The 26,186-nt window shown below is 39.9% G+C and overlaps 2 protein-coding genes across 5 annotated transcripts; one reads left to right on the plus strand and one right to left on the minus strand.

Moving 5' to 3' along the window:
• The first annotated feature begins 280 nt into the window (after positions 1–280).
• Positions 281–3,211, plus strand: LOC126631798 (multiple organellar RNA editing factor 1, mitochondrial-like). 4 transcript variants are annotated; one of them, XM_050301943.1, is made up of 6 exons: positions 282–776; positions 1,511–1,608; positions 1,693–1,758; positions 1,905–2,561; positions 2,670–2,782; positions 2,914–3,211. In XM_050301943.1, exons 1-6 carry the CDS (start codon positions 382–384, stop codon positions 2,926–2,928), a joined length of 1,344 nt encoding a protein of 447 aa, XP_050157900.1. In that variant the 5' UTR covers positions 282–381; the 3' UTR covers positions 2,929–3,211. The 4 variants fall into 4 exon arrangements, with proteins under 4 accessions (XP_050157899.1, XP_050157900.1, XP_050157901.1 ...); XM_050301944.1 differs by having other exon boundaries at positions 1,905–2,534; XM_050301945.1 differs by having other exon boundaries at positions 1,905–2,507.
• Positions 3,212–3,718: 507 nt separating this feature from the next.
• LOC126631796 (DNA-directed RNA polymerase I subunit 2) lies at positions 3,719–24,282 on the minus strand. The gene is made up of 27 exons (XM_050301941.1): positions 23,959–24,282; positions 23,743–23,822; positions 23,524–23,646; positions 23,156–23,232; positions 22,960–23,023; positions 22,525–22,595; positions 21,208–21,285; positions 21,057–21,102; positions 19,854–20,034; positions 19,719–19,771; positions 19,524–19,597; positions 19,227–19,344; positions 18,414–18,498; positions 18,155–18,270; positions 17,907–18,034; positions 17,731–17,810; positions 15,771–16,012; positions 15,505–15,669; positions 7,525–7,689; positions 7,314–7,388; positions 6,739–6,842; positions 6,578–6,653; positions 5,776–5,898; positions 5,288–5,422; positions 4,956–5,168; positions 4,590–4,841; positions 3,719–4,476 (listed from the first exon to the last, which is right to left on the minus strand). Exons 1-27 carry the CDS (start codon positions 24,161–24,163, stop codon positions 4,078–4,080), a joined length of 3,528 nt encoding a protein of 1,175 aa, XP_050157898.1. The 5' UTR covers positions 24,164–24,282; the 3' UTR covers positions 3,719–4,077.
• Positions 24,283–26,186: the final 1,904 nt, after the last annotated feature.

The following is a 26,186-nucleotide window of genomic DNA, read 5'->3' on the forward strand; positions in this document are numbered from 1 at the left end:
TTTTTTGTCCAAAATTGTTTTCAAGATAGTGATAATCTCTCATTTTAATTATTGAAAATAAAAATTAATAAAACTGGTTTTTTAGTTTGTCTATAATAAATTTTTTTAGTTATTCCGTAAAAAATTTATTAATATTCTCGTTAAGTAGAGAAGCCGGTTTGACAAAATTATGCTAAAAAACGGACACATAAACTTTTACGTAACAGTTTAATAAGAATATTAACAAATCCTACCGAATAACCAAAATGATCAGAATCACTTCGATCAGTTTTCATTCAATGACCATAAAACCCTTTGGGTCTCCCCTTCACTAATCGTAGTGAGCCCTCTCTTCTCTTCTCTAAAACCCCGAAAACTCCGGAACTCTTCAAAACCCTACCCATGGCGCTGAGCTCTCTCCGCCTCCGCCGAACCCTAAGCGGTCTCTCCACCCTCCACCGCTCCCTCTCTGCAACCTCCGCACTCTCGGCTCCACACTCCTTTTCCTCTCCTCTGCTTCCTGCCTCCACGTCCGAAAAGTTCCCTGTGCTGCCGCCACAGTCCTGGACGCTCCTCCTCCAGTCTCGGACGTTCAGGTCGTCGCCGTTCTCTTCCGCGCGACCGACTTCGTACGGCAACGACCCAAAGGACGAGATTGGCCCGAATACGGTACTGTTCGAAGGGTGTGACTACAACCACTGGCTGATCGTCATGGATTACCCGTGGGACAACAAGCCTCCGGCTGAGGAGATGATCAGGAATTATGAGGAGACTTGTACTAAAGGCTTGAACATCAGGTCACGCATCTTTCCTCTCGCTCCATTTTTATGTATATGCTTATGAAGGTATGCTTTGATTTGACGATATGTTTGGTTACCGAGAAAATCAGAGGGAAAATCACTACTGTGAACGAAAATGGTAATTTTGAACCTAGCAATATATTCGAGAATCTCCTTCGAATGCTAGGACGCTTCAAATACATTGTAAGGGTCGCTGTAGTTTTTATTAGCACTTCCCTCCACTCAGGAGAAGGCGCCCGATTCAAGTCCAACAGTAGCTTGATTGTTTACTTCTGTGTTCGAGGTGGACCATAACGAGTCCCTGTAGAAAGTATTCGCCTTTGGTGGGTCTGAGAAAGATAAAGCACCTATTAGTCCTGCTCTGGTAATAATTTCAGGATTATACAAAAACCGAAAGGTTTGTTGGTGTAATCGCCTCTAATTTACCCTTAAAGGAACTAATAAGATGTTACAGTGTCTTGCCTGTGAAATGTTTTACCTCATATTTCCACTATCGAATTCGGTTGATGATATGATATTGATTCTTTTCTATATTCATCGACTATTGAATGTAATTCTAACTTGTCTACTATACATATGTTATTGGCTATATATTTTGCTTATCAACCATTTGCTGGATGCGATTATGTCAACGCTACTAGTTTCTATGACATGTTTCTCGGGTAGCTTTATGCTTGCAGCAGTCTTGTATGCATTGGATTTTTCTTCTCATAAGTATTTTTGTGAATCAGTATGGAAGAGGCAAAAAAGAAGATATATGCGTGTAGCACTACAACATATACAGGCTTTCAGGTTGAGATGTCTGAGGAAGAGTCACAGAAGTTCGAAGGTAAGTTTTGGATAGCATTCTGTGTTACCATTGAAAATTATAGTCTTGAACCCCAACAATAACTTTTCCATTCAATTTTAACAGGTTTACCTGGAGTAGTTTTTGTGTTGCCGGATTCTTACATTGATCCACAGAACAAGGAATATGGAGGTAGGATGCAATGATCGTTTTCTTTGAGAATAGTGGGTAGCAATTTATCAGCTGATTCAACTTAAGTTGTTTTGGATTGCAGACTTGTAAAACAAATGAGCCCATCCATATCTACCATTTTAATTCAATTTAAATTGTTTTATCAGGAGACAAATACATTAATGGTACAATCATACCAAGACCACCCCCGGTTCAGTATGGAAGGCAGCAGGGCGGAAGATTCCGTGACAATAACAGGAACCGTGACCAACAAAGATATGATCAGCAACGACCATCATATAATCCGCAAGGTAACCCCTCCTATAATCAACAGGGTCCTATGCGAGGTGGAGGGAACTATGCAGCATCACAAAATTATCCACAACAAAATTATAGCTCACCAAGACAAGGAGAGAACACAGGTCCTATTCCAGTGAATACCGCTGGAGGGAAGGATGCATATCAGCCAGGTGGAGAACCAGTACCTTCATATCAGGGCAATTACAACCAAGGAGGGCAGCAAAGTTATCGTCCCCAAGAACAAAGGAACTTCCCACAAGGAGATCAGAGGAATTATGCCCCCCCTGGTCAGCAGGGATTTAGGGGAGATAACAGGAATTATGGTCCCCCACATGCTGATACTGATGGGCAAGGTTTGAGTGGATTTCAAGGTCAGGGAACACCTGGAGCTTATGCACAAGGACCGAGCTCTGGAACTTATGCGCAAGGACCAAGCTCTGGAGCTTACGGCCAAGGACCGAGCTCTGCAGCTTACGGCCAAGGACCGAGCTCTGCAGCTTACGGCCAAGGACCGAGCTCTGCAGCTTACGGCCAAGGACCGAGTTCTGCAGCTTACGGCCAAGGACCGAGCTCAGCAGCTTACGGCCAAGGACCGAGCTCTGCAGCTTACGGCCAAGGACCGAGTTCTGGACCTTATGGCCAAGGAACGGCATCTGGTAATGGGCAGGGATACCCTGCACATGGAGGAGATGAGAGGTTCCAACAAAGTAACTCTGCACCCATGGGACACACAGGGATTGACCAAGTAAGATATCCAATGTTTAGTAACTAGATGAATTTTAACTCGCGGAGTATGATTACAATTTTGCGGATGAGATGAGAAAATGATGGAATTTTCTAGAAATTTAGGTAGCTCATGGTGGTTGGTTTTTGCAGGGGAAAAATTATTAGCGACATGCCAGTGCCACTCAAGACAAGACGATGCGCGAAGGGATGTAGGAAGACGAGTTATAATCATGTTTTCTCATGTTTGATCTGATGAGAAGGGAGATTATCTGTGTCCTTGTGAAGTCTTTCGATGGTAAATATCGTCTTTCGTAGTGAAATGAGTCAGGAAGCTCCCTTGCATTATCAAGTAGTGCTTATCTTGTCATACTCGTTTCTTGAAAATGATAATCATGAAGACAACATTTGTAATATCACAAATTTTGAAGTATGTTTTGTTTCAAACCAATTACATGTGCATAAAACAAACAGAAACCCGGCCACGGAAGGCCGGTAGAAATCTTGGTGGTGGTTCTAGGGGAAAAGCCCCGGAATCATACAAGTTTCGTGCTTTCCTGACGAAGCTTTTGGAGAGAAATAGGACCGAAGGGAATTCTAACAGGAGAAACTTGCATTCGCCAATGTCACACAAAACTACTTCAGCAGAGCTACTCCCATCAAACTCTTCTGCCGTGGTATCAATAACGACACCATAATCCGCTTCGCCATTACCAACCATATTGGCATTGGAAATCACTTTTTGTATGATCATTCCACTCTTCCTTGGCCTTACATGTACACCTTCGTTATTCTGTTCGTTCACAAGTGCACATGCAACTTGGTGCTGGTTCGATCTTCACCGATCCTCCTCCCTAACAACTAATCATTTAACACACGAAAACGCTATCGTTTGTAAAAATAAAACAAAAAAAAAATCGCCAAAAAAGCCCACGAGCCCCTCGAAAAGCCTTGCATGTACGGGTGGAGATGGAATATTTTAGCCCCACAATATTCTTTAAAAGATTAAATTTTGAATGACTAAAACATAGCTAAGAGTTACGTTCAGCATTTCGGAGATAGACCTTCGCGTTCTCTGGTACAATATCTTTATAAGAAAACCGAAGAGAGCCCAAACCCTCTTGGAAATTTATAAATACATACAAGGACCCTCTCCCCACCCCCCAACATGGACGGCTATTTCGACGCCGTTCCTATGCCCGATGCTGCTTGTGTGAAGTGTCCCGCCGCTGTCGCCGCCGCCTCCTATATCTCATCAACTGACGTACCATCTTACATTGGTTCTTCATTCCTAAGAACGTGATATCAATCTTTCGCTCAATTACTTACCTGAAGAGTCATTTTTATGTTCATTGACGCCAACTCTGCAGCTAAATATCTGAAGACATAGGGCATTGCAACTGTCTCCATCCCTTTACTTGTCTTACAAGCATGGCAGATGACCTTCTTGGGAGCTCTTACAGACGGAATTCCTGAAACCGCACGCCCAACCCGTTTTGGTTGGATGAATGTGGACGTTAGGATGCTTCCACATATGGAACATACATCGGCAATGTGATAATCAGAACAGGTATGAAGCCTGTCGTGCAACAGATATGCTGCCCCATGCGCAAGCATGGAGTCGCGCTCCATTTCACCAAAACGTATGCCACCACCTCGCTTTCGTCCTTTGATAGGCTGGCGAGTGACCTGGTCTACCGTTCCAGTGGAGCGAACCTGCACGCCAAATTGGAGTACCACATGTAAGGCAACCAATGATAAAAAAATAGGACTGAGAAAATCTTGAAAGCTCATCTAGTTATAAAATTAGAATTTGGTTGAATCTCAACCTGAAATTTGTCTGAAACCATATGTCGTAGTCGTTGATAATAAACAGGGCCAATAAAGATCTCGCACGTGAGTTCTGTGCCATAAACCCCGCTGTACAGAACTTCTACACCATGGTAGTTAAACCCTTTAACCTTTAACATTTCACCAAGTTCGTCAACAAGGGTTTTGGATTTTGGTCCAGTCTCTCCATTAGCATTCTTTGAACTAGCAAATGGAGTCGCGTCAACATAGTTTCCGTGTAAGCTACCGCCCTGCGACAAAGAAACATGCCAGCTTCTTTCACAGTTTCCTTTCATTGCATCAGAATGCAAAACTATGCCCATATTAAAGATGTAGTAAAAATAAAATTCTTTAGGATCAAGTACCTTTGCAGCAACTGATTCCAACAGCATAGCTATTGTCATTCTAGAAGGAAATGCATGGGGATTGATGATTAGATCTGGACGCATTCCCGTAACCCCAGAAAATGGCATATCAATATCAGGCCACAACTGGGAGCAAACACCTTTTTGCCCATGCCGGCTGCTAAATTTATCACCAATGATGGGGTTTCTAGTGTGTCGAAAGCGTATGTTTGCCTACTCAAAACGAAAATAAAAACAAGTAAAATAAAGGGTAATATAGGAAATGAAAGCTGGCACAAGAACGGTATAATATTTTTCATATGGAGGAACCAAAGTAAAGGTTGTCCACTTACCTTCTGGAGGAGTTTCTTCCCATCAATAGCAACGTAGTCAACTATAACAGGTTCTGTACCTTTCCGTTTGACGGCTCTGGGCTTATGAAGAGTGTCATTTGTAAAGCTATAATATTCTTCATATGGTTTTATTGTCTGAAAGGTAACAAAGAATGAAGTACATAATTGCAAGCACATATGTATTATATATACTACATGTATATTGGATGAGATTTTAGGCTTCAACTCTAGGGTTTTGAACTTCGAAAAAACCCAAAAGTAATGACCTAAAATCTAAGCAAGAGAAAAACTTGTACTTCCAGTCCGTCAACTGGCCAGTGGCTGCATTAGGACAAAATCCAATCATTAAGTCAGTTGACTGGCCAGAAGCTTGCATCTGGACAAAATATCACAACAACAGTTGCACTGCTGTGATCCCAACTATCGGGGTTCAACATAATGCAGAAGATAATATAGAGCAGAAACTAAATCCAGAAATGAATGCTAACCTGACCAACATGAGGAAGACCATCTGAATCAATCAAAGGATTTTTATCGACGTTACTTTTCTTAAAATATGTTGGGGTGTTATCCGACCTCTTCTTTTGATCAGACAAGTCTATTGTTTCTGTCTGCCAAAACCCATCATTTGGTAAGGGTGGGTATTTAGGTCCAAGAAGAAGAAAACCGTATGCATTAGTAAAGACATTGATTTGGTATACAAAAACATTAAAGAATAAAAGAAAAAAACCCCGTTAAAAATGACTTTCAACATACAATAAGAAACAAGAGTAAATTCATGTATTCAAAATGCATTTGGCCAAATGAATACAAGATTTGCTAACAGATTCCATCAAGAACAAAATCTCCCTCACTTTGTCCGGGACCTGCAGGATGATTATTTAGAAATTTTGGTCTGGACTCCAATTTAGTAATATGAATAAAGTACCAAGCTGCGTGGAATTTCAGTGCATATTCTTATAATTTGTAATACGACTTTGAGGCTGGACTCATATTTCTCGAAATGAGCTATACAGGAAAGCTAAAGAAAAAGATCCAACAATACATAAACTCTATTTTGTAAAAAATTCTACAAAAAAAAAGTGACCAGTATTAAAAAGCATCACATTAGACCTCTAACAATACAAAAGAAAAAACAAGTGCTCTAGTATACTGAGCTCAAGAAGCACCAGTGTAAAATTAATAAAAAGCAGATCACAAGGGGGGGAAAAACAAAGTTGTTTCATCCAATATTATTTATTTATCTATTTTTATACTAAAGTAGCATCATGTGATATTGCAAGAAGAAACCTGATATATATGCCCATGAAACATTCCGCGTTCGACAGATGACTTATTTAGAATCATGGCATCCTCCATATCATATCTATCATAAGAAGAAAAGGAGAAATATTAATAAATTCTAAAAGAAAAACAACAATAGATAGGCTTTATGTATCTAAGTTTCTCACCCAGTATATGACAGTACAGCAACGATCGCATTTGTGCCTGTTGGGTATTCATCGATGCAGTACTTCTTATATGCACTTGTGCGTACAATAGGGGACTGAGGAGTCTGTGAACGCCCCATTTTTCAACGTAACAATGAACAGTTAGCACAAAAAAGGATAAAAACACATGATGAAATGAAGGGACAATAACAATGAAGTCCATTTAAATAAGAGAATTTGTAGCTTCTACAGCAATATTAGATCACATGCCTCCCTAGCACAAATGCTGACTAAAATGGATCCATCATGGACAAACATTCATCAAAACAACATCGAGAGAAATACTACACAGTTCCAGCTTCATGTTGTGTCAATAAATTGGAAATATGAAAAAATAAAATACTTGGTGGGGAATAACTACTAAGAACTTAAAATTAGAGAACAAAAATCCACCCAAATGCTAATCAGTAATCCAAAAAACCCTATCTTAATGGACTGGTACTTAAAAAGTTGTATAAAGTGTTCCAGGAAAAGCCTTTCATAATTTATTTCCTTGATCCCTGCTACAGAATAACAAGATTACAAAGAGAACCAACCTGAAGATGGTACAACTTTTGATCTGCACGATTGCAAAGTCCTTGTAAAGAGAAGGCCATTGTTTGTTTTGCCATCTACAGTTCAAACAGCAACGATATTCAATAAAATTTAGCAATAAAATTTAGCAGTAGGATTCCAAAAATTTATACAAGATAAAACTTTTGTTGAACAATCACCAAGGACAGACAAGAGGGTAAAACAGAAGAGAACCTGGCACTGATACATATTTCGTGGGCTCTGATTATGATCTGACCAGGGTGTAAGATTAGCGACCACACTGAGCATTCCAGTTGGATGAATTTCTTCATGAGTTGCTGGGAAACCATCTTTCCTTCCACCATCTCGACCATCAGGACATCTTATTTCCATGAAAACCTAATATCACACAGAGAAACCAGATAGTCATACTTTTAGGGTCTGATCATAATAAGCACCTGATGATCAAAGCAGAAAAATGGAAGTGACTCAAATCAATATTTATCTGGTACCCCATCTAAAAATCACAAAAAGAAAATAAAAATGAAAAGTAACAAGTAACAAAGCATAACTACTTGTCTTCTTGTAAAACAATAATTCTTATCACAGCAGCAAATGTAATCTTGGACAGCAGCAAATGTAATACAACAACAACAACAACAAAGCCTTTTCCCACTAAGTGGGGTCGGCTATATGAATCCTAGAACGCCATTGCGCTCGGTTTTGTGTCATGTCCTCCGTTAGATCCAAGTACTCTAAGTCTTTTCTTAGAGTCTCTTCCAAAGTTTTCCTAGGTCTTCCTCTACCCCTTCGGCCCTGAACCTCTGTCCCGTAGTCACATCTTCGAACCGGAGCGTCATTCGGCCTTCTTTGCACATGTCCAAATCACCGGAGCCGATTTTCTCTCATCTTTCCTACAATTTCGGCTACTCCTACTTTACCTCGGATATCCTCATTCCCAATCTTATCCTTTCTCGTGTGCCCACACATCCCACGAAGCATCCTCATCTCCGCTACACCCATTTTGTGTACGTGTTGATGCTTCACCGCCCAACATTCTGTGCCATACAACATCGCTGGCCTTATTGCCGTCCTATAAAATTTTCCCTTGAGCTTCAGTGGCCTACGACGGTCACACAACACGCCGGATGCATTCTTACACTTCATCCATCCAGCTCGTATTCTATGGTTGAGATCTCCATCTAATTCTCCGTTCTCTTGCAAGATAGATCCTAGGTAGCGAAAACGGTCGCTTTTTGTGATCTTCGCTAGATTGCTCCGGTCATTAGCGTGGATAAGTATATAAATGGATAGAGATAGGAAAGCAAACACAAGATGTACGTGGTTCACCCAGATTGGCTACGTCCACGGAATAGAAGAGTTCTCATTAATTGTGAAGGGTTTACACAAGTACATAGGTTCAAGCTCTCCTTTAGTGAGTACAAGTGAAAGATTTAGTACAAATGACATTAGGAAATATTGTGGGAGAATGATCTCGTAATCACGAAACTTCTAAGTATCGGAGTGTGGTGTCGTCTTGACTTGCCTTATCTGTCTCATAGGTAGATGTGGCATCTTCTCTGGAAGTACTATTCCTCCATCCAGGGGTGGTATCTTTAACTGGTGGAGATGCACAAGGTAATGTATCAATTTCACTTGAAGCTTACTTGTAGTTTCAGGCTTGGTCAAGCGCGATACAAACCATGTAGTAGGAGTCCCCCAAGTCGCCGAGCTAGGGGGTCTGCTGAAAGAGGTGACAGACAAGGTAAGCAATCAGAGCTCCGACTGATTGTTCACCTTCTCCCCATCTTGCAGCAGCATGAAGGATAAAGAGAAGAAAAATGAGAAGAGATGATATGAGATACTTTTGCTTTTGAAGAAGTAACTTTCCACTGGCTTATTCTTGAACTGAGCTGGAGGGTTTTCTGGTTTCCTCCAGAGTATAAGGCCGACTGAAGAATTTGAGGGTCAAAACAAGTCCATCAAATCTAGAGTACGTTCCACCCTGCTGATATGGGATACTTTTGCTTTTGACAGAGTAATGGATGTATCGGCACGTGTGCTGTTACGCTTGTCTCCACATGCTTCCTTGTATCCTTCGCACTTGCCCTATCTGTTCCTCAAGCAGATGCGGAATCTTCCCTGGAAATATAAGATGTTGAAGATGAGTACTCGAGAGCAATGCCAGGTAAGTAATCAGGTAAGGGGTTCCAGGCAGTCAGTTCCTGGCTGGAAGCTTGATTCCAAGTGCTGACTGATTGCTCTCTTTCTCCTTGTCTTGCAGGTAAAAACAAGGCCAAAGGAAAAGACAGGGAAAAAGCATGATATGGGATACTCTTGCTTTTAACCCTGATGATATGAGATATTCTTGCTCTAGTATAGCTTGTTTGCAGAGGTATTATCGGGGGGAAGGAAAGCTGAATATTTCGAAAGGCTTCGTTGGGAGTGCCCTCTCAGATATGATGAAGGGTTGAGCATTTTTGCAGGTCTGCCTATCTGTTGGGGATGGAGGTCGACATATATAGGAGTCTCCCTAAGAAGTAGTAATGCTATTCCTTTACCCTGCTTGGTCATAGCACGGTAGTGGGAGCTGCCAGTTTCACATGTTTTAACTCTGTCAGAGCACTTTGAAAAAGTGGTCTGTGGTATCTGGCTCTCGAGATTCGGAGAACGATGCCTCTTCGATTTTTGAGAAAGCAATCATGCTGGGGGTCTGGCTCTCGAGATTCGGATAGCAGTGTCTCTTCGATTTTTGAGAAAGTAATCATGTTGGGAGTTTGGCTCTCGAGATTCGGAGGGCGGTGCCTCTTCGATTTTGGAGCAAGCAATCTGTTGGGAGTGTTGTCTCGAATGTGAGTAAAGGTTGGGCATGTTTGCTAGTCTACCTTGCCACGAAGCACAAAGGTTGACACACAGGGACTTTCCAATTATCCAGCAATGGTACTGTTCCTTTACCCTCTCTTCGATTTTGAGAAAGTAGTCATGTTGGGAGTCTGGCTCTCGAGATTCGGAGGACGGTGTCTCTTCGATTTTGGAGCAAGCAATCTTGTTGGGAGTGTTTTCTCGAATGTGAGTAAAGGTTGGGCATGTTTGCTAGTCTACCTTGCCACGAAGCACATAGGTTGACAAACAGGGACTTGCCAATTATCCAGCAGTGGTACTGTTCCTTTACCCTTGTGGGTAATAATATGGTAGCTAGACCTTCAAAATTTATGTGTCTAAACTTTGTTAGTGCTGTTTCTTTGCTATTCTTTTACCTTTCTTGGTCAGAGCGATGTAGTGGGAGTTGCAAGCTTCACGTGCTCAACTTTGGCAGAGAACTTTGGCAAAGTTATCTGTGGTACCCATGAGCTATTGTTGCGTGTGGGAAGTGGGTGATTGAACAGTAAGATTCATGTGCTTTCTACTTCACCAGAAGTCTTCGACAGAATGCCCATAATTTCTGCAAAGCTGAGTGTGCGTGTGACAGGTGCTGACAAGGCTAGAAAAGTAGGTGCCTCTTCGATTTCTGAGATCGGCCCTCGTGGTCTCTAAGCAGCCCAGCTTTTGAGAAAGCGAGCGCCTCTTCGATTGATTCGGAGAACGATGCCTCATCGATTTTTGAGAAAGCAATCATGCTGGGGGTCTGGCTCTCGAAGATTCGGGGAGCAGTGTCTCTTCGATTTGTGAGAAAGTAATCATGTTGGGAGTCTGGCTCTCGAGATTCGGAGGGCGGTGCCTCTTCGATTTTGGAGCAAGCAATCTTGTTGGGAGTATTTTCTCGAATGTGAGTAAAGGTTGGGCATGTTTGCTAGTCTACCTTGCCACGAAGCACAGAGGTTGACACACAGGGACTTTCCAATTATCCAGCAATGGTACTGTTCCTTTACCCTCTCTTCGATTTTTAAGAAAGTAGTCATGTTGGGAGTCTTGTGCACTGGGTACGACCTTTTAGTCATGTTGGGAGTCTGGCTCTCGAGATTCGGAGGACGGTGCCTCTTCGATTTTGGAGCAAGCAATCTTATTGGGAGTGTTTTCTCGAATGTGAGTAAAGGTTAGGCATGTTTGCTAGTCTACCTTGCCACGAAGCACAGAGGTTGACACACAGGGACTTTCCAATTATCCAGCAGTGGTACTATTCCTTTACCCTTGTGGGTAATAATATGGTAGCTAGACCTTCAAAATTTATGGGTCTAAACTTTGTTAGTGCTGTTTCTTTGCTATTCTTTTACCCTTCTTGGTCAGAGCGATGTAGTGGGAGTTGCAAGCTTCACGTGCTCAACTTTGGCAGAGAACTTTGGCAAAGTTATCTGTGGTACCCATGAGCTATTGTTGCGTGTGGGAAGTGGGTGATTGAACAGTAAGATTCATGTGTTTTCTACTTCCCCAGAAGTCTTCGACATAATGCCCATAATTTCCGCAAAGCTGAGTGTGCGTGTGACAGGTGCTGACAAGGCTGGAAAAGTAGGTGCCTCTTTGATTTCTGAGATCGGCCCTCGTGGTCTCTGGGGAGCCCAGCTTTTGAGAAAGCAAGCGCCTCTTCGATTTCTGAGATCAGCCTTCGAGGTCTTTGAGCAGCCCAACTTTTGAGAAAGCAAACGCCTCTTCGATTTCTGAGATCAACCCTCGTGATCTCTAAGCAGCCCAGCTTTTGAGAAAGCAAACGCCTCTTCGATTTCTGAGCAGGCGCCTCTTCGATTTCTGAAGCTCCGTCGAGTGCAGATTTTTATAGGGGCTGGCATTAAGTTCCAAAGCACACTTGAATCTCCACCAGTAGAAGCTTCATTCTTGCACTTCTAAGATCTTGATTTGTCCGACCTCTTCTCTCTTCAACACCTTTGAAAATGTCTGGCCCCTCCGACCGTCGTTTTGACTTGAACCTTGTTGAAGAGGCAGCCCCGCCTTCTCCAGACAACATATGGCGCCCATCCTTCGTCTCCCCTACTGGTCCTCTTACCGTTGGGGATTCCGTGATGAAGAATGATATGACCGCTGCGGTGGTGGCCAGGAACCTTCTCACTCCCAAAGATAACAGACTACTTTCCAAACGGTCTGATGAGTTAGCTGTTAAGGATTCGCTGGCTCTCAGTGTTCAGTGTGCAGGTTCTGTGTCTAATATGGCCCAACGCCTATTTGCTCGAACCCGCCAAGTTGAATCATTGGCGGCTGAAGTGATGAGTCTCAAACAGGAGATTAGAGGGCTCAAGCATGAGAATAAACAGTTGCACCGGCTCGCACATGACTATGCTACAAACATGAAGAGGAAGCTTGACCAGATGAAGGAAACTGATGGTCAGGTTTTACTTGATCATCAGAGATTTGTGGGTTTGTTCCAAAGGCATTTATTGCCTTCGTCTTCTGGGGCTGTACCGCGTAATGAAGCTCCAAATGATCAACCTCTGATGCCTCCTCCTTCTAGGGTTCTGTCCAGTACTGAGGCTCCAAATGATCCCCCTCCGGTGCCTTCTCTTTCTGGGGCTCTACCGACTGCTGAGACTTCTCCTAAGCAACCTTTGTGAAGGCTCCCTCTTGTGTGTTTATTTTGACTCATGTATATGTACATATTTGTAGCTTATCGGGGATATCAATAAATAAGCTTTCCTTCATTTCAACGTATTGTGTTAAATACACCAAAGCCTTCTTCGCTAAGTTCTTTGAATTTTCTTTTGTTGAAGCTTGTATGTTGAAGCTTTCTGAGTGGAGCATGTAGGTTGGGGTAGTGTTCCCTTAATTTTCCGAGTGAGGAAAACTTCTCGGTTGGAGACTTGGAAAATCCAAGTCACTGAGTGGGATCGGCTATATGAATCTTAGAACGCCATTGTGCTCGATCCTGTGTCATGTCCTTCGTTAGATCCAAGTACTCTAAGTCTTTTCTTAGAGTCTCTTCCAAAGTTTTCCTAGGTCTTCCTCTACCCCTTCGGCCCTGAACCTCTGTCCCATAGTCGCATCTTCTAATCGGAGCGTCAGTAGGCCTTCTTTGCACATGTCCAAACCACCGTAACCGATTTTCTCTCATCTTTCCTTCAATTTCGGCTACTCCTACTTTACCCCGGATATCCTCATTCCTAATCTTATCCTTTCTCGTGTGCCCACACATCCAACGAAGCATCCTCATCTCCGCTACACCCATTTTGTGTACGTGTTGATGTTTCACCGCCCAACATTCTGTGCCATACAGCATCGCCGGCCTTATTGCCGTCCTATAAAATTTTTCCTTGAGCTTCAGTGACATACGGCGGTCACATAACACGCCGGATGCACTCTTCCACTTCATCCATCCAGCTTGTATTCTATGGTTGAGATCTCCATCTAATTCTCCGTTCTTTTGCAAGATAGATCCTAGGTAACGAAAACGGTCGCTCTTTGGTATTTCTTGATCTCCGATCCTCACCCCTAACTCGTTTTGGCCTCCATTTGCACTGAACTTGCACTCCATATATTCTGTCTTTGATCGGCTTAGGCGAAGACCTTTAGATTCCAACACTTCTCTCCAAAGGTTAAGCTTTGCATTTACCCCTTCCTGAGTTTCATCTATCAACACTATATCGTCTGCGAACAGCATACACCAAGGAATATCATCTTGAATATGTCCTGTTAACTCATCCATTACCAACGCAAAAAGGTAAGGACTTAAGGATGAGCCTTGATGTAATCCTACAGTTATGGGAAAGCTTTCGGTTTGTCCTTCATGAGTTCTTACGGCAGTCTTTGCTCCTTCATACATATCCTTTATAGCTTGGATATATGCTACTCGTACTCCTTTCTTCTCTAAAATCCTCCAAAGAATGTCTCTTGGGACCCTATCATACGCTTTTTCCAAATCTATAAAGACCATGTGTAAATCCTTTTTCCCATCTCTATATCTTTCCATCAATCTTCGTAAGAGATAGATTGCCTCCATGGTTGAGCGCCCTGGCATGAACCCGAATTGGTTGTCCGAAACCCGTGTCTCTTGCCTCAATCTATGCTCAATGACTCTCTCCCAGAGCTTCATTGTATGACTCATTAGCTTAATACCCCTATAGTTCATGCAATTTTGTACGTCGCCCTTATTCTTGTAGATAGGCACCAAAGTGCTCGTTCGCCACTCATTTGGCATCTTCTTCGTTTTCAAAATCCTATTGAAAAGGTCAGTGAGCCATGTTATACCTGTCTCTCCCAAAAGTTTCCACACTTCGATTGGTATATCGTCTGGGCCTATTGCTTTTTTATGCTTCATCTTCTTCAAAGCTACAACCACTTCTTTCTTCCGGATTCGACGATAAAAAGAGTAGTTTCTACACTCTTCTGAGTTACTCAACTCCCCTAAAGAAGCACTCATTTCATGTCCCTCATTGAAGAGATTATGAAAATAACCTCTCCATCTGTCTTTAACCGCGTTCTCTGTAGCAAGAACCTTTCCATCCTCATCCTTGATGCACCTCACTTGGTTTAGGTCCCTTGTCTTCTTTTCCCTTGCTCTAGATAGTTTATAGATATCCAACTCTCCTTCTTTGGTATCTAGTCGTTTATACATATCGTCGTAAGCCGCTAACTTAGCTTCTCTGACAGCTTTCTTCGCCTCTTGCTTCGCTTTTCTATACCTTTCACCATTTTCATCGGTCCTCTCCTTGTATAAGGCTTTACAACAATCCTTCTTAGCCTTCACCTTTGTTTGTACCTCCTCATTCCACCACCAAGATTCCTTTTGGTGTGGGGCAAAGCCCTTGGACTCTCCTAATACCTCTTTTGCTACTTTTCGGATACAACTAGCCATGGAATCCCACATTTGGCTAGCTTCCCCCTCTCTATCCCACACACATTGGGTGATTACCTTCTCTTTGAAAATTGCTTGTTTTTCTTCTTTTAGATTCCACCATCTAGTCCTTGGGCACTTCCAAGTCTTGTTCTTTTGTCTTACTCTTTTGATATGTACATCCATCACCAACAAGCGATGTTGATTAGCCACGCTCTCTCCTGGTATAACTTTGCAATCCTTACAAGTTATACGATCCCCTTTCCTCATTAGAAGAAAATCTATTTGTGTTTTTGACGACCCACTCTTGTAGGTGATCACATGTTCTTCTCTCTTCTTAAAGAAGGTGTTGGCTAAGAAGAGATCATATGCCATTGCAAAATCCAAGATAGCTTCCCCATCCTCGTTTCTCTCCCCAAAACCATGGCCACCATGAAAACCTCCACAGCAGCAAATGTAATCAGGGTAAAAAAAATTATTAAAAGAAAAACCATATTTACCTGTTCAAAGGGTCCAATAAGTTCAATATTCTGACCTTCAACGGAAGGAATTGAAATATTCTTTACTGGCCGAACAAATCTAGAAGGGATAGTGAAAAGGTACAGACCAGGATATGCTCCACCCATGCTTAACGGAACATATCCCACTTCCAGATCCTCAGGAATCTGAGACATCGTTTCAGCAACAATGTCAAGGATTGATATTAGAAAGAAAAGCTAGGCTAAAAAACGAGAAAGGAAAAGACAAATAGAGGGCAAAAACAAACCACTGGAGCAGCAGACACTTTCAGCCTCCTTAAATGAGCCACAACTTTCTCAACTTTACTGGAAGATATAGAACCAACAACACAGCCATCTAACAAAACAGAAAAAGCTGCAGGAGGACCAGCTTGAACCAGATTTGGCTTTGAAGTCTTCATTCCAACTGCACTCAGAACACTGAGAATAGACTCTCGGATCTTTGAGAAGTCTCTAATATTTCCTTGAGCATCAAAGAAGGATGTAATTCCTGTATTGAATAAGATGGAATAATTGGTTATTGGGTATCACATCCAAGACGAGTGTGGCAATAAATAAGACATTTGGGAAATAAAAGGCAAAGCACTAATAAACATCCACATGAGGCAAAATATTTTCTCTAGCTTCTAAGTCTGACATTAGTCAGTAATTTATCCCTGATATTTGTTAACAGCACCTTAATGTCATCAGTAGTGCTGGCACCAATCTAACCTTCCTCCTGGATATGTATTTTAAAATAATAAAAGCAATCACTCTTACGTAACTCTTAAAAATCAAATTTCACGATACATCTTTATTCAATTTGCCAGTATAAGTTACACGACAGCCATAAGCTCTTTCAACTCTTTTTTCCCAGTTGTCGGAAGCGTTTATCTGAAAGCACCTTTACCCAATCTAAAAGCATTTCCAAACAGGCCTTTTACTTCAAAATCTCTTATTTCCTTTTACTCGTTTCAGATGGTAAAGGGTACTTTTGTGATTTCCAAATTTTCTGGAGTGGAGAAATAATCCGTGTGTAACCTGTAATTCTTAGACCTTGTTTGTTAGAGTGCTTGGATAGGACTATTGACTATATTGAAGGCATTTTGAAGGAAAAAACTTTCATAGTTTGTCCAAGTTGAAGGTTACCTATGAAGAAAAGATATCCCTACTAATCCCAAAAAAATGGTAGGATTAAAAGGGACAACTTTTCTCCATGAATAACCTTCAACTGGACAAAATAAGGAAATTGTCATCTATTTCTTCCTTCAAAATGCCTTCAATATAGTCAATAGTGCTACCCAAGCCAATCCTCTTTAACAAATGAGGTCTTAGAAGTTTAATTTTGTTATCAAGGTATTTATAGAGTTCTACTTTACCCTTAGTTAGAAGTTCAGTTATTATGCTTCTAAAAGGCTCGCCTCAGGGCACGCCTAGGCGTCCTCTGAGGTTGGGCGTGAGGGTTGCCGCCTCTGTTTTGAGGGAGTGGGCGGAAGGCGTGCCTCAGGGTTTTTTTTTTTTTTTTTTCAAACTCCCAAACCCAAATTTTGGGTAGGGTTTTAACTGCCTCATACCTCTTCCTTGCACTATCGTCTCTGCCTTTTTTTCTGATTTTTATTTTTTTATATAATGGATGTGTGTTGTCTACGTGCATTGTTATATATGTGCTCATTGTGTTTTTCATCCTCTATTTTATATATATATATATAGATATGTAATATAATATATGTGTATATATGTAATATAATATGTGTATATAATATATATGTGTATATAATATGTGATTATTGATTAAAGGTCGTACCCAGTGCACAAGGCTCCCGCTTTACGCAGGGTCTGGGAGAGGTGAATGTCGGCTAGCCTTACCCCCATTTATGGAGAGGCTGCTCCCCAAGTCTCGAACCCGAGACCTACCGTTCATGGGCGAAGGCACTTGCCATCGCACCAAGTGCGACCTCTAATATATGTGTACGCTTAGTGTATATATTACAAAATTTAGGTCCCATGAGGCTTCGCCTCACACCTAGGCCAGGCTATCCCTCGGAAGCCTCGCCCACACCTCACGCTTTTAATACATTGACTTCACCAAAAGTTGTATTGTATTGTAGTTCTTTTGAATCAATGGAAAAAAGTTTCTATAATTCAAACCATATTCAGAGGTCCCCAAATTTAAATGAAAAACAAGAAAAAAACGAAACTTTAAAAAGAATGGCCACAACATGTACTTACTACAAATGTGGGTCATATGATTCAACAAGCCACATGGTTCACCATCAGGTGTATGGACAGGGCAAAGAAAACCCCAAGATCTGCAAAGAAAAAAAATAAACATCTAGTCGAACCCAAATTTTAATCATGGAATCAACGTCAAAAGATTTTGAGTAACCTGGCAAGCAAATACATACTCAGGTAACAATTTTCGCACACTTGTGGTGCGAAGTCCAGCGAATGATGCCCCTCGATGAACAGCACGAAAATGAGATATGAAACGTAAATAGTTAAGCCTCTCTGCCTGAACGGTCAAGCCTGCCCTCTAAAGAATATTTGCAAAACACATAAAATCATAAACAAGCATCCAGATAAATCTAAAGATAGCCTACTTAGGACAAAATTTATGAAGTGGAAAAGTTCAAGCATAATCAATAAGCCGTACCTGCTGCAAATCTAGACCAGATTGAGTATTAAGTCTTCCAGTTTTCAACATATTCTCAACAGCTAAACTGATCTGCTTTGCAGGATTTTTATCCATAAGCTTCTTTACTTTAGTTACTGCATTATCAGGATGGAAGTGTTAATTCATGAGAGAAAAAAATGCACGTATCTGGTTAGGGCCACAGCTAAAAAGAGAGGGGACAAGAGGAATAATTAATGATTTAATTAAGAAATATTAGTAAAAGAAAGAAAACACTTACCGTTGCCAAAATCAAAGTCCTTATTTTTGTTGATCTCATCTTCAATAATTTTTTTCGTCCTTTGCAACCACTCTTCTAGTTTTTCCTAGAAATCATGATAAACACAGTGAACACAACCCTGAACTCAAATGCATAGAAATTATACTCTGAGATAATCAGATAACGGTATTAAAATTTAAGATAATTTGCTCTGAAGTGAATGTTTATTGGGATAATGGGGATAGAAAACCTACCCTCCAGTTGAAAGAAAACACAAAAGAGACAAGAAGGGCTTTACAACATTAAACAGCTATGGAAGAAATTGACCATAGAAATGTGATATTCACTGTTATTGTACCATGTAGTTGTATTCATTCACTATGAAATAATAGGTTAGGGTAACATATTCTCAGTTATGTTACATGACACATCAAATAGTAGTAAGATCCAAACAAAAGCATGAATCCCTCTCCCACAATAACTCAATAGATTACTTAGTAAAAACAATTACTCAACAACTTAAGGATATCAAATGACTGAATCGATCCCTTTGAACTTTTGGTCATGGCTTAATTGCAAGTTAATTAGCAGGGGAAGCATTAGCCTTAGCCACAAAAATATTTTTATTCTAGAACTAACCATTGAATTGCTACATGGTGTTCAGAGACACACTACTCTTCTAAGTAAATACTTATCCCACTAGACAAGCTTTACAACATAAAATTCTTCAGACATTACTGCAATACACAGAATAGCAGAAAATTGTGGACATACCAGACACCAAAACATTTATGTTTTCCTCAAGAGTTATCATTATATAAACTATGACAATACCTTAAGATATATTGTAATCAAGTGACCAGGGAGTAGGACTTCATGATTTTGCAAGGAATCTGGGTTGTCCAGCACAGAAGTCTGATCCACAAGTGAAAAAAGTTTCTGCACCATAAATCTAAAGACACGCAAAGTGTGAGAAATGATGCACAACACTCTCACACACAAGAAGTTTTTTATTTTTTATTTTTTTGACCAAGGGTGAAATTAGAATACACACACACACACATATATATAGAAGAGAGAGAGAGAGAGAGAGAGAGAGAGAGAGAGAGAGAGAGAGAGAGAGCAGCTAACATGAGCAGATTGAATTTGTCATGAGCCTTATTAAGGTGGACCAATATGTAATTCATTATAACAGCATCCCCAACCTACAAATGAAAACAGTCAGAAATAAGCAGCCTAACAACCCACTCCATTTGTAAAGTAGCCTTCTTACCCTAACTCCTTTGAAGGACCAAAACGAGTCAAAGTTTGTAGAACATGACTTACAACCGAAGGTCGTTCATTCTCCAAGCCACCCATAAGAGGTCGGAAGTGTTCTCCTAATAATGATAAAAGGAATCAATACAAATGGTTATTATTTTAATCAGATTTGAAAGACAATGATAAGATAAGAGTAAGTACCAATGTGCTCTAGACATTCATGACGAGTGAAAAGTTTCAAGTCTCTCACTTCATCCAGGATAATTTGTGCCCTCTCACCCACTAGCTGAGTGCCAACAGCCCCTTTTCCTTTCTCATAGTTCTCGACATAGCAACATGTCAAACACTCATAAATTTCACGATCAGTAGTATCAATGAGAGCCTGTTAAGCATGTTGGCGAAGTTAGCATAATCATATATATTACAACATGGCAGCTACATCAACGAAGGGGAAAACGTCAAAAGAACATAAAGTCCACAAACAGAATAAAACAATGAGGAACAGATCATGAGACCACAACACAGATTGGGCCCAAAAGTTTAGTCCTTCACATAACATGAGGACACGTTCATAAGGGATGGAATGTGAATATAACACTACTATGCACAAATCAACTGTCAAGCAGAGTAAAACTATTCTACTGAAACATTTTACCATCAATATGATATCCTGTAATATTTTCAAGTGCAATAAACAAATTCTTTTATTTTCGTCCTGAAGAGTTTACTCGGATGGTGATTGGGGAAGAGGAGGAATAACTTGACTTTCTTGTGAATCTTTATCAGCAAAAGTGGGTTGGTTATTCTATTTGCATTCTCTGATAGAAAGCATAAGTAAAATAAACTAATATATATACATATATGAACTCTAACATAAAAGTTAATAAAAATTATGAAGAGCGTTAGTTTCTCAAGAAATTGCAAAGTACTGAACTCCACCAACTATTTCACTTTAAACTTTTACCTCTCCCTCAAAATAAAAATGTTGCGAGACGTGAGAAAGCATTTCACAGACAGAAAATGGATCAAGGAATAAAAATATACCTGAGATAAAGTAAAAAATGATCATGAATTAAAAAGTTAGCCTCTATGATCATGATTTAAAAAAGAATACGTGAAGAGGATTCTTGCTTTTTTATAAAACAAAAAAGGTATTCTTGTCCAACTAGCTAAGTCTGGATCAAATATTCACCTCTATGCATACAAAATATAAATCTTGATTGCTGATCATTAAATTTTAATCAACCTCAAAAGATACAGAAACCAGATGTAACGAGAATCGACAGAAAGAGTGTGTGTGTGTGAGAGGGAGAGAGAGAGAGAGAGGATATACACATTATTTTCAAGCACTTTCATCAAAAGTAGAAATATACAGATATCTGTAACTAGTATTTTTCAAAGTACCTTTAAGACAACGCCTACAGGAAGCAAGTACTCCCTCCCTTGTATCCTGCAAAAATATTTAATCCATATATAATACATATACATGCCCATTTTAGTTGCCTCTCCAAACAGTAAACCAAAATACTATGGTAGTCAGTATTAAATCACTTACCAAAATCCCAGTCTTGCACTTCCATTACGAAGGTAATACAATTTGACAGTTACTGAAGACTGATCTTCTCTTTCACATCTGAAATAACAGTAATAGGAAAATCAAAACAAGATAAAACAACATATCCTTTGCACAAAGAAGCTGCTACTGGATCTGGATAATTCCTAACAACTAAAGATGGCAATGGTTCTGATTTTATAGTAAATTAGAAAGAAAAAAACCTACATAAGTTTAAAACAAAAACACTTCAAGAGCTCAAGTTAACTAAAAAAAATCCCTCATCAATCCACTCGCTATGCTCTAATTGATTAAGAAATTCTTTGGTGCCCTTCTCACATTACCAAGTGTTTTTTTTTCCTCAAAAGTATTGAGTTTAAAGTGGTTTTCTCTAAAGTCTAATGTTATAAAGGGCTTACATGCGAATAGCTCCTGATTTTAAACCAAAATCTAACTGAAATTCAATAAGATTCTGAATGAATCAATCCATTGTAAAACAAACAGCATATGATTTTAACCCAAAATGAACCAGAACAAATAAAAAACAAAGAACATGAAAGGACCATTACTTTAAAATATTAAGAAATTTAAGCCCATAAAGACGTGCGGAAACAAACAATGTCCCACAAATAATCGAACATCACCCCCCCCCCACCCAACACACTAAAAGATTCTTTTATTTCTCTCCACCTTCCAGTCACCATGCCACTTTTACTCCCTTTAAAAAATGTAGGCTTCTCACAAAGTAATGCATTACAAGTTTCTGGAATTACCAACTCAATCTGAACTCCCATTTCTAAAGAATACCCAACTTGACAATGGAGCATTTGAATTGGGGATCTCCTTTGCACATTACACACCAGTGAGGAGTAACGCTTCACTGTGGTTTCCTCCTTTGCACCATGAATTTGCCTTACCATGAGCAATAACCAAGCAAACCCCATAGCTTATGATGTATCTTTACCTTCCAAATTGCATGAAATGCCAATCAAAGCTGAAACCTTAACCTTTTCATCCCATTTTTATGAAGAGACTATCATCCATCGTAATTTAATTTTCATTGACATAGTTGTCGCAATGCCTTGGTAAGAGATCTGTCCCTTTGTTTTATCCCGTTGGTTTCTGTTTTGTTGTTTCAATAGTTGGGTATAGGGCAGGGTACACCTTGTCCGCAGTGTTGTTCTCTTTTTAATATATGCATCTCACAAACTAGGACTGACACTATTATTACTAATACTGGGTCATGAATTATAAGAGAATATATCAAAATAACTTTATTATAAAACACACAAGCACACATGTGTAGAGAGAGAACCAAACCTTATTACAACTGCTTTGTCAGTATATCCTTCCTTTCGATCACGAAATGAATTTCGCACCATACTAGTTGGCTGGAACAATAGGAAAAACAAATTGAGAAAGTTAGCATCCTTCCTCCAAAACTATCTTTGAGGATTGAAATCCACCATAAATCCTACTGTTAAACTATAGAGAACAGTATCAAGTAGGCTACTGATTAGCTTCCTATCGTAGCAAACACAAAGTCTTCTCCCCCCAACACCCACTCCCAATCTAACTTGAATTAAAGACCTCCCCCAATCTACTCATTCTGATTGGGATCCTGTTGCAAAGGAGTTCTGTAAAACAATCACCCCTAAGAAAAAAGAAGTTTGGGGAAGAGATGCGCTTTGGCTACAAGGGTGATGGCCTGTCCAAAAATTTGCTGCATTGCATAAGATGAAAACGGTCACTTACATGGTTCCGCTTTGGCAATATAACAAGCCGAACCACTCTCTCAAGCCCATTTAAAATGAAGTAACTACAACAAAACAAATGTAGAAAAAGAATTAACAAAGCACACAATGTATAGTAAAGACAAATAAAAAACAGAAAGTAAAGATATCGCACATGATGACATGATAAAACACAAAAGAGAAATCAAAATACTTACCCACCCATTTCCGATGCCTCTTCTTTGTAAGAAACTAGCTTTTGGGGAGTAGCACCTCTTAAGTGGCAAAGCTTTGACTGCATTGTACAAACAATGATCATTTGCCATCCATCAACGATAAGACTAAAACGGAAGAGTCAACAAAAGCAAGCATGTTTTGATGAGTTCATACAAATAACATCCAGTTATTGACATCTCGCAAAAACGTTTCAGGTCAACACTTTATTTTCAGGCTCAAATCCAGCCCTGTTCATGATCCTAGATTCCCAAAATCGCTTGAAGGAATATGAATACATTGCACGATTTACAAATCACAAACAAATACAAGAGCTGATAAAGTTAAAGAACAAAAAGGAAAGAACACCGACCTGTAGCATGATGGGAAGCTGCCCAAAATTGAACTTTTCTCTTATAACAGCTCCACTATCATTATACTTAAAGCAAACTTCCGCCATGAATTTCCCCGTGTAGGAAAGTTTAGCCTGTCTACACTGTTTAAACAACAACAAAACAACCCATTAATGCCTATCATGTACACAACCATACCTGTATACACATACACACATATTTGAGTGTTTGACACTTACTTCAAAAGGCAGCAGAGGAACTTGCATCATTTTCGACTCTTCCTTATAAGGTCGGTACAACGCAGGGTCACCCAACCAGAGTAAGATAAGTCAAGAACAAACATATCCATTTCAATACAATAATCAACTAATTTAATCCAAATGGTAAGAGAAAAAAAAGAGCTCAAACAAAGCAAATTGCAGATAAAAATGCAAGGAAAATAAAAGAAAGGATATTTGTAAGCGTATTGTTGGTGGAAGGGTCGACAATTTCGATGGGCTTGATCTTGCTGAGTAGAACCTCGAGACCCTTAGTGACAAGGTAGTCGAATGACTCTATGTGGTGGCGGAAGAGCTCACGCACCGCAGCGAAGTCCTCCGCCGCCGCCAATTGCTTCCCGAACATCTTCGTCGGCTTCTCTTCTCTCTCCGACGATGTCATCTTTCTGATGGTTCGTTCGCTGTTCAGTGAAGAGGGAAGGAAAGAAGGAAAGAAGGAAAGAAGAAGAAGAAAGAAGAAGGGGTTTGTTTAACAGAGGTTGCAGAGGCTTCATACATTCCAGGGTTTTTAGTTAGGGTTTTAGAGATTTTTGGGCAGCTGGTTTTTTTTTTTTTTTTTCGGTCGTAAGGTTGGTTTGGGCTTTTTGTTGTTTGTGGTTTGGGCTAACCGCCCAAGTTTTCGTTGGACAGTGTAAAATTATTAACAGTACATAATTTTGCACAATTTTTTTTTTTTGACAAACGATTCTATATATACTAAAATAAAAAAGTACTGAGTTTAATCTCACAATGGACGTGATTATAACATATCTCTACTATTATAAAATAAATATCTCTCTCCCAATCCGACGTTTCTCTCTCTCTCCCTTTCTCCTTCCTATTAAAAAAAATGATCACACACGCAAAGGGCTCAGTCGAATGTGATTTTAAAATGATTGAAAGCATTTTTTATGAAATTGATTTTGGTTTTCAAAAGCACTTCAAATGTTTTTTTTTTGGAAAAAGTATTAGATATGTGTTTCTTGCAAGAATCGCTTCAAATTCTTATCTAGAATTCATTTGGATTTTACTAAGGATTGGTTTCAAAACATTTTCACTAAAAGCACTTGTAGTCATTTTAAAAGTACTTCCAAACGAGTCCACTGTGCGTGGACATATGCTAGTTTTGATTTTCCTAGGGCACTCCTTTTGTTTTAAACATTTTTTTTATATACAAAAATATATTTACACAAGAGGGTGAGAGAATAAATATCGAACGAGATTCAAATTTAAGATGCTTATTTACAAGTGAAAAAAATAACACTGAATTATAATATTAAGTGGTCAGATCCACTCTTAACATAATTCGAAAGCAATGAAGGATTTCTCTATTTTAGTTAATTTTCATTATCAAACATCAAATTTCTCTCTTTATGATATATTTCGAGTATGAATGAGTGATTTGTAGGTTAGGGTGCTTTTCTTCAATCCACTATGTCTCAAATTTCAAAACTCTCTTACATTAGTGTAGAATATCGTTTGTATGTATCTATTATTATTTTGTTTGAACAAATGATATTATGATTGTCACAGCCCGTCCCCAAATAAATTATTGATGACGTGAATTGACTATTTTACCCTTGAACATGAGTGTGTGGTGTGTGTTATGCATGTTAGGAGTGGTCCAAACTTATGTTTTTCCTTAATTTTTGTACCAAAGTAGCACTTAGTTTTGTGGTTTTTGTTGGTGACCCACGTGGACCACTCACACACACACAAACCCTTCCTCTATTTTCTCTCCCGTGCTTTCTCTCCCTCGGACTCACTCTCTCTCCTTTCTCCCGTACGGACGAACAACAAATCTAGCAGAAAGTTTGTAGATCAAGGGGTTTAAAGGACACCATCGTGTTCTTGAGGTTCACACGAGTCAAATGATACCATTTGTAGGTAAGAACTCCTTCGAAAACCCTAGTTTCTCTCGAACTCTGATTTAGGTACTATTCATGCAAACGTAAAATCACATGTTTTTGGGGATTTCAAGCTTATAGGTAGCTTAAGGAGGTCCTCACGAGGCTAGGAGTGGTTCGTTGGAAGAATTTGGAAGTAGGAGTATCGAGAACGATGAGTTTTAAGTTTGGGGCGGATTATCGTGGATTTTGCCGGTGAGATTCTATGAGATTTAGGTCCTAAAACTGGTAAGGGTTTGTTGTACTTGTCTTAAGCTTCATTTTGGTATATAATTCGGGAAATTTGATTGAGAAATGGACGAGAAATGATGATTTAAAGAAATTCCCAGTTTTCGGCGCCGGCGACGGTCGCCGAAGTTCTGAGGTAGGGGATGACGGAATATTCCTAACGGCGTTGGTTAGTTTAACAGATTCCGTTACTGTTTAACGGAGTATTCCTAACGGCGTTGGTTACTTTAACGGATTCCGTTACTGTTTAACGGAATATTCCTAATGGGGTTAAGAGATTCCGTTAGGTCC

Source organism: Malus sylvestris, chromosome 8 (genome assembly GCF_916048215.2).
Source record: "Malus sylvestris chromosome 8, drMalSylv7.2, whole genome shotgun sequence".
NCBI classification, from domain to species: Eukaryota; Viridiplantae; Streptophyta; class Magnoliopsida; order Rosales; family Rosaceae; genus Malus; species Malus sylvestris.

Bases quoted from the DNA above. Each gene is read 5' to 3' on its own strand.
- LOC126631798 (XM_050301942.1), top strand. From the start codon at position 382: ATGGCGCTGAGCTCTCTCCGCCTCCGCCGAACCCTAAGCGGTCTCTCC. The intron at 777-1,510 runs GTCACGCATCTT...TTTGTGAATCAG, and splicing joins ACTAAAGGCTTGAACATCAG to TATGGAAGAGGCAAAAAAGA. The intron at 1,609-1,692 runs GTAAGTTTTGGA...CAATTTTAACAG, and splicing joins AGAGTCACAGAAGTTCGAAG to GTTTACCTGGAGTAGTTTTT.
- LOC126631796 (XM_050301941.1), bottom strand. From the start codon at position 24,163: ATGACATCGTCGGAGAGAGAAGAGAAGCCGACGAAGATGTTCGGGAAG. The intron at 23,024-23,155 runs GTAAGTATTTTG...GTTTTGTTGTAG, and splicing joins GAGGCATCGGAAATGGGTGG to TTACTTCATTTTAAATGGGC. The intron at 16,013-17,730 runs GTAAGTACATGT...TATTCAATACAG, and splicing joins TCATATGACCCACATTTGTA to GAATTACATCCTTCTTTGAT.